This window comes from Delphinus delphis, chromosome 2 (genome assembly GCF_949987515.2).
Source record: "Delphinus delphis chromosome 2, mDelDel1.2, whole genome shotgun sequence".
NCBI lineage: Eukaryota > Metazoa > Chordata > Mammalia > Artiodactyla > Delphinidae > Delphinus > Delphinus delphis.
In genome coordinates this window covers 133,114,544-133,129,167 of record NC_082684.1, presented here as the reverse complement: position 1 = coordinate 133,129,167, position 14,624 = coordinate 133,114,544, and the positions used below count along the sequence as shown (strand labels likewise).

General features: G+C 54.2%; 1 protein-coding gene across 8 annotated transcripts in view; it reads right to left on the bottom strand.

Moving 5' to 3' along the window:
• TLE3 (TLE family member 3, transcriptional corepressor) overlaps window positions 1–14,624 on the bottom strand; it is a 48,622-nt gene that overhangs the window by 20,088 nt on the left and 13,910 nt on the right. For 4 of the 8 annotated variants that reach the window (XM_060005689.1, XM_060005692.1, XM_060005684.1 and 1 more), the window contains 2 exons: window positions 6,912–6,974; window positions 5,229–5,333 (listed from right to left, as the gene is read on the bottom strand). In XM_060005689.1, the coding sequence (XP_059861672.1) occupies window positions 5,229–5,333; window positions 6,912–6,974 (168 nt within the window). The remainder of the gene's footprint in view (window positions 1–5,228; window positions 5,334–6,911; window positions 6,975–14,624) is intronic. The other 4 variants (XM_060005690.1, XM_060005691.1, XM_060005687.1 and 1 more) reach the window with 1 other exon arrangement.

Genomic DNA, 14,624 nt, shown 5'->3' with positions numbered 1-14,624 from the left:
GCAGGAGTGTCTCTTCTTTGCAACAGAGGAAAGGCAGCTTCCATGTACTTCTCATCTTCAAATACAAGAGCACCCCCTGCACAGCCAGAAACTCCCCTGAGGTCTGCTCTGCGTGGCTGGAAGGCATCGTCGGGAACGGCCCAGCAGGCTCCAGGAAGCAGGGACAGAGAGCCGACCTCCTCCCAGGCTCCTCTCCTGGGGCGAGGACAGACGCCAGGGCTTGTTGGGCCAAGGGTCTGCTAACAACAGTCCTGGTTGTGATAAAGGGTGAGATAAAGTCTTTGCCGCAGCGGGGCAGGGGGAGCCGGCTGGCAGTGATCCACCTGTCTCTCCGTCCCCGTGTCGCAGGCAGGGTACAGCCATCCTCAGGCTGCATTTCTATCCCTGTGACATATCTGTGACTTCAGAGGGCGATGTGCAGAAACACAGTGACATCCGAGTGGGAGGGTGACAGCGTTTTCAACTGGGGACAAATGGGATCAAGTCCACCGTCCGAGGAGGGAACTGGGCTTCACCACTCTGCAGCAGCCTGTCCCTGGCTTCCACCATTCCCTCCAAGACCAGGATTTCTCCGTCCACCATAGGAAAGGAAATCAACCACCCACCCCCCAACCCCAAAAGAGGGGTGGGGCGTCTGGAGGCAAGCCCCCTCGTGAGCACGCCCTCCTCCCACCTTTAACATTTCACACTGGGACAGCAACCTGTCAAAAAACACGTCCCATGGGGCAGACGCGTGTCCTCACGTGTGCCACATGCCCAGTTCCCGGGCTCCGAAAGTACGGCCACTTACACGGGAGGCTGTCAGGGAGGCCCGCGCTGGCCGAGTCTGTGTAACTGGACTGTGCACACCACGCTTCATGCCTCTGCAACCTGATTTAACGCTTCGCTTCTCAGGTTCATGATTTGGGTTAAACCTAGTGAAGTTGTCTAAGCATTTCCAGGGCTGAGACCCACCAAGGACCTCCAGACAGAGTCCTAACTGCATAAGATGCAGACGCCCTGCCCTCCCAGGAGAGGGAGGGCAGCCCCGGCCTCTACTTCCTGCCCACGGAGGTGGCCCCCCAGCTCCAGGCTGAATTGTGCCTTCATGCTCTGTTATAGCTTGGAGAGCTCACAACAACCCCGTTATCCCCATTTCAGAGACGGGAACAGGCTCAGGGGGAGGTGAAGGAACTCCGCTAAGCCAAAGTAACCAGAGCCAGGACGCAAACCCAGCACGACTTCTCTCTACCACGGCCCCCTGGCTGAGAGAAACAGATGCGTTCATTCTAAGGCCCGCTCACCGCACCATCCTTCTCCCAGTCAACTGAGTCCAGCTCGTCGGCATCCTGGAGGGAATGCGAGAACCTCAGGACTGGCTTCAAACTACCCAGTGTAGTTTGTAACAAGCGAAAACCTCCCCCTTCCTCACCCCGCTCACCCAATTTAAAAAAAAAATAAGTAAGCACCAACAGGGACCTACTGTACAGCACAGGGAACTCTGCTCACTATTCTGTAATAACCTAATGGGAAAAGAAGCTGAAAGAGAGTGGATACATGTATACGTACAACTGAATCACTCTGCTGTATGCCTGAAATTAACACGTTGTTAATCAACTATACTCCAATATAAAAAAATGAAAAAAAAAAACCAATCAAGCCAACACTTGTATCTTCCACGAATAATTTCCAAGGGAATGCAGACCAGATCGTCAGTGGGGCCAGTGAGGTACATGCCCCGCCACCTGCCAGGTTCAGTATCCTTGGACTAGCACGGAGCAAACTAAAACACGAGTTCTGAAGATGGTGGGTAACTTCGGCTCACAGGGTCTCTAATCTGCTTGGAGGGACCTTGTGCAAGCTGCTGGCCAAAGGACAATATTTCACCCCTCACGCTCAGGAATCTTTTGACCCTCCAACGATCCCCCAATAACTTGGACCCAAGAAAAAGGGGTGTATAACATGTCTGCAGTAACTGGGTCCCGGCAGGCCCTGGCGAACAGACACACACCTTCAGGCCTGCCTTCCCCAGACGGTCACTTGAGTTCCCAGTGGCCCTGTGTGTGGTGGGCGGACTGGGCCAGCAAGCCTGGGCTTCCGTCAGCCCCTCTGTCCTCTGTCCCCTCTCCCCTCACACCAAGCTGACGCTGGATTCTGGCCTCTCTCACCTGGAAGGGAGGCCCTGGAAATACTTTAATTCATGTGATAAACACACACCACTAGCTGCAGGTATGCCCACCATGCCAGACGTGTCTACCTGACCTCTCATCTCTCTCCGAAATGAGCCAAGATGTGAACCCAGAATCCTTCCGCCCCATGCCCAGGAGAGCCCCAGATGACTGACTGAAAAGGGCACGTCAAAGGAAACTTGCCCAGCCCTTTTCCATCTTTTCACAAATGGGGAAAACAGGCCAGAGGAATGAAGTGACTTGCCCAAAGCCCCCGCTAACTCCCAGACCAGGGGGCTGGGCTACTTCTCCCCCAAGAGGGGCAAATCGGACAGTACCATGTGGGTAGCCACAAGGCTTCTGGGTCCTCCCCTTCACTGCCCTTTCCTGCTGGGGCAGGACTCCTGCCCTCTGGCCATCAGCCCTCCCGGCCCCCTGCCACCCTCCTCCCATCGCTCTCCCGAGTCAGCCCGGCCGCAAGCCCGCTGTCCCTCTTCTTCCTCCTTCACAGGATGCCCCGGCTGGGCGAGCCATCCTCAGCCGTCCTCAGCCGTCCGTAATTCCTGCCTTGTGAGGCTCTGTCAGGCGCACTGATTAGACGGCTGCCTTCTTAATGACAGGGAGACGGCTGCATTCACTCAGAGCCGGAGAAGCAATTACCTCGAAAATGGGGGTCACAGGCCCCACTCGTTGGCTTTAATTGAATTCCAATATCTGCCTCTAGCTGCCTTGGCCTAACGTGTAGCTTCCTAAATACTCCTTGAAGGAAGTGGAGCTAATCCAAGCAGCGCTTCTTCCCCCAATTCCACTCTTCTCTTAGAACTTAAAAAAAAAAAAAAAATTTCATAAGAGGATTTTAATTCCAAAGTTGGGGGTGGGGGGAGACAGTGGGGGAGAAGGGACTCCACTGCGGCCACGGAGGGATGGGAAGGCTGGGCCTGGAAAGCGGATAGGGAAGAGGCTCTGAGAGAGGAGAAGTATCAGAGAACGCACTTCCCACCCCGAGCCCTCATCTGCCACTCTCAGCAAAGCCCCCACGCTGTGAACTGGCCACTGAGGAGGACACGGGCGCCACACCGGGGCCGGACTGGACGGGAGGTGGCGGGGGGAAGAGCCCTAAGCCGAAAGCCAGCCCGGGGCCTCTGGCCTGGCGTTGCTCCTGGACGGTGTGTGACCATCTGTGAGTCACTCCCTGTCTCTGTAAAGCAAGGGCCTCGGCTGGATCAGTGGTTCTCTACCACGGGCCGTTTCGTGCACTGCCCCTGCCCCCTGCCGGGACATCTGGCAATGTCTGGAGACATTCTGGGGTGTCACAACTGTGTGTGGGAGGGTGCCACTGGCATCCAGTGGGTGGAGGCCAGAGCTGCTGCTGAACACCCTACTGCACATCCTCACAAAGTATGTGGCCTCAAAGTTCACGAGTCTTGAGGCTGAAGAACCCTGGGCTAATAAGATGGTTTCCAAGGAGACTTCGAATTTTACCATATTACGATTTCCCTGCTGGGGTCTCTGCCTCCCAAGCTCACTGGCTAAAAGCAGTGACCAGTCGCTCCCGTTCCCCTTTCTGGCCTCCTCTCGGCTCCTCCCCCATCAACACTGTCAGGATTCAGACGAGGCTACTGCTCCCGCCCTGGCCGTCCTCCAGCAGCTCTCAGCAGCTGCCACGGGACTCAGACCGGAAGGACAGAGCCCAGTAACCATCACGGGGTCCCAATACTGTGTAGGAGGATCAGTACCCGCCAGCATCACTCTGTCACTCCAAAAGCCCACCCTCCCGGCGTTCCTGGCCCAAAGAGATGAGCTGGTCCGCCCCCTCCTGTAACAGACGCAGAAACTAAGGCCCGAGGAAGAGATGGGACTGCCTGAGGTCACCTGGGGAAGAGGCTTAACTAGAACACAGGTCTCCAGGTTTCTGCCCCAGAATGAAGAGCCCAGAGTCATCATTCAACCCACCAAGCAGAACATCCTAGGCCTTCAGTTCCACCTTGAAATAATGACCGTACTTAAGAACAAGCGGAGGAATGAGGACCAATCAGAGGGCTAGAGGGACCTCAGCCAACCAGTCCACTGCTTCCCAAGCCTGACTACCCTTCCGAATGATCTAGAAAACTTCAGAAACACAGATTTCCGGGTCCACCCCAAACCTATGGAAAAGAACTCTGGGGTGAGTGCCCTAGAATGTATTGCTCAGAAGCTCCGTTGGGGACCTGGACTCAGCCATCTGTGGATGGGAAGCAGTGATCTCACCCACCCTGTTCATTTTAGGGACCAAAGGTGGACAGGTGCACCCTGAGGCTAAGAGTCTTGCCCAAAGTCCCCTTAAAAAACCTGTTTCTCCTCAGATGCTCGTCTTAAATATCCTTCAGCAGCCTCATACCAGAGCAGCAAGCAGGAGGAAGATGCTGTGTGAACCCCACAAATGCACTGAAGATGTAAGCCAGGTAGGAGCACTAAAGGCGAGAGACCGGGCTTCCTCCTTTCACTGAGGGGCCAGACCAGAAGTGGGCCTCACGAAGCACTCTGCATTATCTTTTCCTGTTCCCGGGTGAGACAGGACTTCTAGAACATCAGGGAGACCTAGCCAGGGACCCTGGCTGGACCTGACATGGGCCCAGGATGAAGACTCCGCCAGGCAGCTCAGCGCATGGGACAGCAAGGCCCAGCCCCAAATGCCACAGCACGTTTCACATCACAGTACAGCAGAGACAGTTCTGATCCCAGGTGGCCAAAGAAGGGTAGACCTTTGCCAGTGAGGGGACAGGCCCCTGGGGAGGTGGGAGAAACCAGGTTGGCCTCCAAGGTGATCCCAGAGTCCACCCCCGGCTCAATGCTGGAGATACCGAAAGCTGGGAAAGGATGGGGCTGATGAATTTCGAGGCGGATCGGGTCGTGTCGGGCACCGCTTTAACTTGGGGAGTGAGAGGCAACCGGGGAGCCACAGGGGGAGATCTCTAGGCGGGTCCAAGCCCATGAGATGCTGGGAGAGCCCGGAGCCCTGGGGCTGCCATTCTTTGAGGCCAGCTAAGGTCAGGGTCCATCTCTGGTTATGGTAAGTGAGAGGAATAAAAGGGCTATACACACGGTGAGAGGCAGATTGGGGAGTCCACGTACCCCGATGATGGCGTTCAGCTCCGTCATGGTGACCTGCTTGGCTCGCTCCACCGCCTGCGCCACCTGCTGCTGGTGCTGGAGGGAGCGGGTGTGGGTTAGAGGCGGCCGCCTTCCCCGACCCACCACGGAGGCACGGGGGTAGGGGACAGGTGGTGACACAGGAGGCAGAGGAGGTCCACTGACCAAAGCAGGACACAGGGAGGACGGGGGACCCTTTAAACCCTTCTCAACACGTGCCTATTACTTCTGTAATCCACACTTCCCGGACTTTTAAGTTAAAATATAAAAGAGCCCAAAGAGGGCTATTTGTCGACCGTCTCCCTCCGCCACGCAGACAAAAAAACTTCCTTCCAGGCATTTGAGACATAAAAAACTTCCTTCCAGGCATAAGTCCCCAAACTAACACCCAGGCTGGATATTAGAAGACGCTACTGAATGATTATTCATTTCCTAAATGTGGCGACAACAGTGCAGTCCCGTAGGAGGGTGTCCTATTAGGAGAGGCAGCTGGAGCAGTGAGTGCTGTGAGCTGTCAGGGTGTTTGCAACTCACACCCAAAGGGTTCAGAGGAAAAGTACGTGTAGCTACAGATACTCACCCTGGATCTATCTAAATAGAAAACGAACAACAACAAAAAAACGGCACAACGTTATAAGCTGGGAATTGGGTGATAATGTGTCGATGTAGGTTCATCAGTTACTCTGGTGTGGGATGTTGATGGTGGGGAAGGCTAGGGGACGTCTCTGTACCTTGCACTCAGTTTTGCTGTGAACCTCAAACTATAAAAAATAGTGTCTATTTTAAAAAAACATTTTTTTTTTTAGTGCATTCATTCCCTTCAGCCTTGAGGTGAAACCTGCTTCTCCCCTAACGGGTTGCAAGCTCCTAGGACATCACCATACCCTGTTTTTACATGAATTCAATCAAGTACGGGTCACTACTGCGACTCAAGAGACCCAGGAATCCCGGAGGGAGCGAGGGTGGTCTAAGCCACTGACGGGGGCCTGGAAGGCAGGCCTGCCCCAGGCTGGAGTGAGCTCTGCTGGATGGAAAGGGGCCCCTCTCGGGCAGCCCACCCATCTGCCCTGCACCACGGGGCCTCCTTGCAGATGCTTTTCTCCTACTGCCCACTGGTCCAGCCCTGCCTCAGGCGGGAGTCTCTTGCAAAAGTGCGCTTAGAAGATGATGTGACTGACTTGGTCATGCCGCTGATGAGGACACTCTGTCCTGGGGGCCGGGGTCCCCTTTGGGTGGTAGTTCTCCTTGCAGGGTCTGGCCCTCGGTGCTAACCGGCCAGGCTTCCTTGCTCTTAGATGTCTCCAGGTGTGGAAGCTGGGGCACGGGGAAGCAGAGGCTGGGAATGCTGGTTGGGATGGGGTAGGGCCGGCGGTGGGGGGAGGCACAGCGGTACCCACTGCCCACTGTTAGCCCCTCCACAGGCCAGGACCCTCCTCTCGGGCTCAGGCAAGGGCAGAGAACAGGTTCCACTGAAGGAGCAAGTGGCCCCTCTGATGTGCCAGAGGAGCTTCTGTAAAGCCCCAGGCTGTCAACTTCAGTCCACGTGAACGGACAGGGGCTGGGGCTCCGGTGAGACCCAGGCAGCCACTGGGCTGCTCTGCAAGAAACGGAGGGCACAGTAAAAGAAGGGCTTACCTCTTGTGACAGGAAAGGCATGATCTGTGCTAGAATCGTGTTCAGTCTCTTCGCAATCTCTGTCTGCAAAGGAAAAGAGACTGCGTGAGGCTCAGGCCAATAAATCAAGTCGCCAAAATGTCAGACGGTGGAAGGACAAGCTCCCCCCCAAACCGCAGACCCCCGACGGGCTCCATCCTTCCACCCTCGGTGGGCCTCCTGCCAGGAGGCCTCGCTAAATCCGCAGCGTGAAGCAATCTCTTCCAACTCCCTCCAACCGGGCTGCCTACATTTCAGGGAGCTCCAATTTCCTATCAGAGGTGGTCTCTGTGTTTGGTTCAGAGTATCCAGTTCGCCTCCTCTGGATGGAAGCCCTAATCAAAACAACGCAAAACTAAACAAGAACCACCTCCACACCGCCCACTGTGGTGAAACCCATCACAAACAAGAGTGAAATGCAGTGTGGTGAGAAGGAATTGCTATGCCGTGTGGCCCCAAGGGCAACAGCAAGCCAGGCTCTCCGGCTCCCAGACAAATCAGGAGGTGATGGAAGACGCCCGGCTGCATGTGCCAAAGTGTTCCCTGGGGCCAGCCTCACACCCGGCGGTATGTGTCTTAAAGGGTCTCCCTCGCCCTCCACTTTCCACTGCTGCCTGTCTCCCACCAGACCGATCCCTCACCCTTATATGTGCTGCCCAGACTGAAATCCCACCGTTGACGCTTCCTTTTGGGGGGCATAAAGCACTGCCTTCTCTAACATGATGCTCGGGATGTAACCGATTGGATCCCTAGCCCTTCATCTAAGTTGACCACAGAAACAATTCTCTGCCCCACTGCTAACCCTCCAGAAAAGATCACATTCAGAAAAACATCAACTGATTTTGCCACCCGTGTTCCATGTGAAACCATCTCAGATGAAGAATGGTTTAGAAAAAAAAGAAAAAAGAAAAAAACAGTGGGGCTAAATGGCTAACTGAATCCAGACAGGAAGGCCGAGGACCAGACAGACAAGTTTCAGAATTGCTTCTCTTATCTCCTTCTGAATCCCAAGGCCACCAGGACTGAGGTCCCAGAGCTGGCTTCAAGGCTCTCATCAGCACATAGCCATCTTTCAGAGACAAAACCATGACAACAGCCTTTAAAAATCTGTGATCATCTGCATGTCAAATGACTCTGGATGAGAAATCCTCGTGCACTTAAAATAAAAGCAATGTTGTCTGAAGGCTTACGAACAGACCCTGGCCCTCAGGAGAATTCCTGGGGCCAGCACCCCCTCCTCCCCCCAGCCCCCAGCCACTCATGAGTGATGAGGATGCCCCTGGCTTGTGAAGAGACAGGCCAGGGACCAGGAATCTGATGGGCTTTTGTGGTCCCACGTCCTGGGGCTGCTGGCTGCGTGCCGGTCAGGGGCATCAGGGACTCCTGGGTGGGGATCAGAGATCACCGCTCTCTCCTGGAACACTCTAGATTCTCAGGAATAGGGCCAGTCTTGCCCACTGTGGGCATCTGGGGTAAAACAAGTCTTTGGTGTGAAAGACTGTCCCCCATATCCTAGACCAACTGAGTGCCAATAACGGTCCCCACATTTCTAAACTTCCAGGGTGGAGAGGGTGTATCATCCTCGCTAAGCCCCATGGGACTCACAGCCACATCTGCACATTCAGGGTATATTCCAGCAAGGGCACTGTATAACAGTCTGTCGTACAAACTGGGTTTGTCAGCAACAATGCTATTGACATTTGGGGCCAGATAATTCTTTGTTGCGTGGGGCTGTTCTGGGCATTGTAGTGTTTTTAGTAGCATCCCTGGCCTCCGCCCACTGGACGCCCGTCATTCATACTGTAAGGAACCTGGGACGATTACTAATTATTGTATTTATTAATCTAGGTAAGTGGGAAGAGTTCTACTCCAAAACAAGGTCCTTTCTCACTTATGTTCATTTTTCTTCCCCCAAATTGACTGACAGTGGGCAAGAGGGATAAAATATAAGAGTCAGGGTTGTACACGTCGGGAGTTCTAGAAACAATCAAATCAGTCCAAACCCGTAAGAGCAACATAATCACTCAACTGTCACAGGTTTATGTGCCAAATAAGAACAGAAAGTTTTATTTAAAACAAAAAGCAAAGAGAAATAAACAAAATAAACCATCCTCACTGCTAGGGAGCTCATCGGTCCAAGGCTTCTTACCTCAAATGACTGGCATAGCAGAGCCTGGTACGTAGTAGGTGCTCAGTAAATGTTGAACCAAAAGAATCTCGCTGGCCTCCCCGCATTTATTTTTTGAGACTTCAGATTGCAGTGGCCCCTGGCCAGGGATCTGGGCCTGCCCCACTGTGGGAGGTATCTGGGGGAGGGGCAGTGGCGGACGGAGCGCTGACCTACAACCAGGAGCACAAGTCCTTCATCGACAGGGTGAGGCAGTGGTCAAGCCAGACCAGCCACAAACCGCCCGCTGGGCTCTGCCTGCTGCCTCCGCTACAGCCAGGGAGGCAGGCGCAGGCTCGGAACCTTCCCCATCACTCTGGCCTGCTCAGCAACTACAGCTCTCACCGTTTTTGGGGTGGGTAGTTATAAAGGAGTCCCAGCTGTTGCTTACTTCCTCTAGCAAACAGGTCAAGTGTCAAGATCTTGGGAGGTAAAGGAACAAAATGAAAAGTAGCTGACCTTCCCTCTCCCCGCATCTTGTAGCAAATGTGCGGCCACAGGCTGCCCCCAGGTGGGATCTTTCCCCTGCGCGGCCTGGTCCAGAGCCCAGCATCCTCTGGTTATGAGGAAAAATCTGCCGGGATTTCACATAGCTCTTCCTGGTTCAAGACCGGTTCAAGCCTGGCATCCAGGCTACTAGGTGACCACGGCTGGGTCGCTCAGAAGCCCTGTGGGGGGCTCAGACCAAGTCCCCTCTCATCTCACCTTTCCACCCACAGGGAGCAGTTCTTGCCTCCCAACCCCACACATCACGACCAGCAGAACAGATATGCAATATTCCGGAGGCCTGGGCTATCAGCCTTCAGGCTCTGTCCTGGGGCCCAGACTTAATGAAAAGCGGCCTCCCCGAGTGACAGGAAGGACTCTGGCCTGCCACGAGTTAGGACTGTACAGTGTTGGGGGAGGGCAGAGGAAAGGGGGTAGTGTCACACTTGGTCCCTGTCCTCGTGTTTGGGTTTTTTTTTTCTGGGAGGAAGCGGGGGTGGAGAAAGCATGCGATCCCATCCTTCCCAGCTGGGACCGTCCCCTGCCGGGGAGCAGCTCTCCCCTCCTGGTCTCCCCACCATGTGCGAGCAGGAATCGAGCCTCGGTTTCCTCTACATAGACCATCCAACCCTGAGAACGGGCTCAGCGCACGCTGGTGCGTCAAAGAATGAACAGGAAAACTGTTCCCTAAACGATTTTTCTTTTCATGTTTATTTTTTTGAGGGTGGTGACGGCAGGAGTGGAAGCTCCCGCAAATAGAAAGTCGACCGGACAGAACCACTCTTAACAACAACGATAATAATAATGGCTAACATCCGCCGACCCAGCTGCTCCAAGCATTTTGCATGTGTGAGCTCACAAGAGCCCTACAGGGAAGGCACTCCTTATAAAGCTCCAGTTTTCAGATGGGGAAACTGACGCCTGGCAATTAAGCAACGTCACTAACCGACTTCCTACCAAGAAGCCAAATTTTGACATTTTGAGGGAGCTCAGAGAAGTATTTTTCAAAGAAAAACTACTGTCAGGGTTAATAATTGACAGCATTTCCGATTAGGGCAGCTGTTAAAACAGCATCTGATCCAACTCAAACAAGCTCTAAACATCACTTCCAAGAAAGGAAAGAAAAAAAGAATCAAGACGTGTGACTTTTAACAATCGGGACAGGTCACAAATCACAAATCGGAACTAGATCCTACGTTGGAAAGCTCCTTTTGGCCTTCGGGGCACCCTGTTATCAATAAGGCAGCTGGGGCTCATGGGGTGGACCTTCATCCTTCCTCCATCCTGGTCCCAAAAGGCCACTGCCTTTGAGTCAGAGCCTCGGAGGAGAACCTGGGAGGTGGCAGGTGCCAGGCTGCGGGAGGACGGCTTCCTTTGGAAAAAGGTGTTTGGGGAGCCTGGTGCCGCCTTTGAAAGTTTCTTTTCAAGTGTGGTTCAAAGAAGGCAGCTTTGCTGGTGGAAAAACATCGTTCCTCAGAAGGAACTAAGCTCCTCGACGCAGACAGAGCAGCCGCTCAGAGAGAGAAGCGTGCACAGAGATCCCGCGACATCCGGAATCTGCCCTCTCAACTAGGCGCAGGAGGTACACCTGCCCTGTGTCCCCGTCCAGACTGTTAGGCAATAAGTGACGGAACACAAGATGAGGGGGGCGGGGGCGAGTGTAGTTTCCCAGAGAGCAGTCTGCTCCACGCGCCTTAGTGACTCCCATTCACGCGATCATCTCATCAGAGCAGAACCTCTAACCATCCTGGGGTAGACGGAGGGCGCCAGAACGTTCTCAAAGTACGCCGCTCCAGCCACACCCTTGCATTCACATTTGCTGCTGTTCCCATCCGTTGGGCCTTGACCCACGACACTGAAGGGAGATGGAATCTGCCCTTGGTCCACACCCCGAGCAACCTCTCGCTCCCGACCGGCAGCACCCAGCCAGGCCTCGGTTTTTTTTTTTTTTTTTTAATTTAACTGCCTGCTCAAGTCACAGCTGACAGCCACTTCCAGAAGACCGTCTCTCCAGTATTTGAACTGCCAGGTCGTCTGGACCGATCAGCTCTTGAAAATGCACACTTCATTCTAACCTCAGCCCAATAAAAACGAGGAGAGGGAGGAACCTGGCCGCTTTAAAGAGCACGTTCTGACCCCGGAGCCACACAGAAATGACCTGGCGTCGCCTCCCAGCTCGGCCTCCAATCTAGCCGCATGGCTTTGGGCAAATCCCTTCCCTCCTCTGGGCTTCAATTCTGTCGTCTGCAAAACAGAGGGATGGACTGAATAAATGATAAGATCCAGGAGCCATCTTTCAGAGTCTGAGAACGCTAAACATTCCTGAGTTGCTCTGTGACACATCGATTCCTCCAGAAAGCTCAGTAAAACAGAGCAGAACGTGAGTTCAAAGGATGAGCAGAGAAGAGGCAAGCCGACTTGAGACACGGATGGATGCCGGGCGGTGGGCTAGGCTGGGGCTGGCTGGGCTTGGCCCCCAGGACCAGTCTTCACGGCACAGACTGTTCGAACGTGTCCATCAGCCATACTGCGCCCAACGGTCACAGAGCAGACAAGAGCAGTGATGTCCTATCTGTAGGTGCCGAGCACCTCCTGTCCGGGTTCTTGCCGTGATTCACAAGGAGCTGAAGACAGCCAGGCAAGGGCTCTTCAAGGTGTCTCACTTAGTGGGAAGTAACAGCAATTAGGCAGCCAAAGGGCCGCTCCTAGGTTCCCGGTTTCACTTCTAAAACAAGCATTTCTTCACGGGACAACCAGCGTCTTGGGAAGAACAGAGTGCTGTGATTCTGAAGCCCCGTGTGTAGACGTGTGCGAGAAAAACGAGCTGACGGAAAGATACCTACGTGAGACGTGAGTTACACCCCAAGTCCCGTGGAAATGGTGCTCCCCCCCCCAGCTCTGCGTCCGACAGGCCATGTGACCTCTGGACCGCTGGCTGGGCCTTGGGTGACTCCTCTCGAAGCATGTGTGTCTGGGGTGGACACCTGGTCTGCTCTGGGGTTCTTGAATTTGGATGGGGTTTTACCTGGCTCTCTGACTCGAGTCCTGGGGTGTTCAAAGGGAGGCTGCCTGTCTTGAATTAACATCACAGGGGCACAGGGAGAGGCTGGGGGCCATGCAGAAGCAGGAAGCTGTGGCAGCCAGGTGCCACAGTCACCCCGCAATCAAATACTGGGAGATTCCAGAACAATGCATCCGAGCAATCTTACCTTCAAGTATCCCACTGCATCTCCTAGGCATTTCTAAACTGACAGGCCCTCAATTATTGGACTACGAGATGAAATTCCTTGCCAAGCAGTTTCTCCTCAGACCAAGCTCAGAGAGCTCGGAAACAAAGCAAGTGGACGTGTTATCACCAGAGAGAAGGAAGTCCAGGGACAGGGAGGTGCGAGACCTCCAGCAAAAGCCAGTGCCGGGTTCCCAGGCCCTGCTCCATCCCCGCCAGGCACTGGCTCTAGGGGAGAGCAGCTCCACGGTGTCTTTAAGGAGGGGGGAGTAAATGACCTACTTGGCAGCCCGGGAGATAATGACCCCTGCTCCTGCAGGGGCTGGGGAGGTTTACATCACAGATCACTCAATGATAGGTGAGCCTCCTTAAAGGCCCTTTTAGCATTGACATATTGATCAAATTATATATGACTACAACGCCATTAAATATTTATGCTTCCGAGGAAGCCTGCTGAATTCTTTATGCAGGGAGGGCTCGGAACAAAAAAAGGCCCAGCCCTGGTGTGACCCTGAGGATCTGTCTCCCGGGGGAAGGAAGGGGACGCTGGTTGGGGCCAGCCTGTGACACTGGTCCCCGTGCCCTTCACACAGAGTAAAGATGGCAGAGAGGATTTAACACACTTGCCCTTACCCAGCGAGGACAGATGAAAAGCAAGGGAGTCTGGGGGCCCTGAGTTGTGACATGACCTTCCCAGGTGCTCCCCTGAAAGGAATCCCGCCTTCCTTTTCTGTGCCCACCAGAAGTCTTGGACATTTTCTGCCAAGAGTCTAGGGAGTAAGGGAATTGGGAATGGTGACGCTGAGCGAGGAAGCGGGGGAGTGGCGTGGGTGGGAGAACAGAGGACGCATCTAGGCCACTGACCCTGGAAAGAGTTGGCAACGCAAAGTCTGGAGACCTGCATTTCCGCCCCAGGTGTGTCTTGCGCTAGGACCTCAGCTTCCATTGCATGAAGGAGGCAGACTTGGGTCCAAGTTAATAATCAGAGCTCTCAAAAACAAATTAGGTGCTGTGTGCAAGTGAGTACCCCGTCCCGGGGAGCATTCAATGGCAACCCTACAGGGACACGGGCGTGGATACCACTCCATGGGAGGGACTTGGAAAGGTGACAGCCAAGTCCCTCCCTGGCTCTAAGACTCGAGACTTTCATTTCTCAGACTCTCAGTTTCCATCCACCGGGCTTCCTGTTAACAAGATCCAATAATCTTTAAATATTTGTTCACTTTAATTTCTTGGCTCCCAAACACATTAAACTCTGCTTGCCTCCCACCCCCACTCCAGGGAATGGCCCTCAAAGAACCTGCTTGTGTAGATGGAACAGGGAAAGCCTTTTCAGATTACAGCTTCTCCCAACACTGCCCATTCATCCCAGGCGCGGAAGACCCCACCAACCCCCCCCAATCCCTCCCTCCCTCCCCTCAGATAACCCCCTGGTCCCCTCCCCCACCTTCCCAGACTCCACAGGCCAACTCCCGCCAGGAGGGAAAATTCTCAATTCATCCCTGTGGCGTTGCTATGGCAACCCCCAGCCACCTAATCCCCCTTGGAACATTATGCAAATCTCCCTTTGCCCCTCAACAGGCTGTAAAAGTCACATTACCCTTGCAGAGGCGGCTCGTTAAATTTTGGGAGTCTCCCTGTAAGGTCAGCGCTGTGACTTTTTAGGGACAGGGGCTCTCTGGGAAACCTGGGTGGTGGGAAGGGGAAAATGAGGTGTCGGGGAAGGAGCAGAAAACAGTCCCCTTTTACCCACCCCATCACTGAGTCCACAACCCAAGCGCGTGGCCCTTCCTTAGATTAAAAGGGTCAGAGGGGC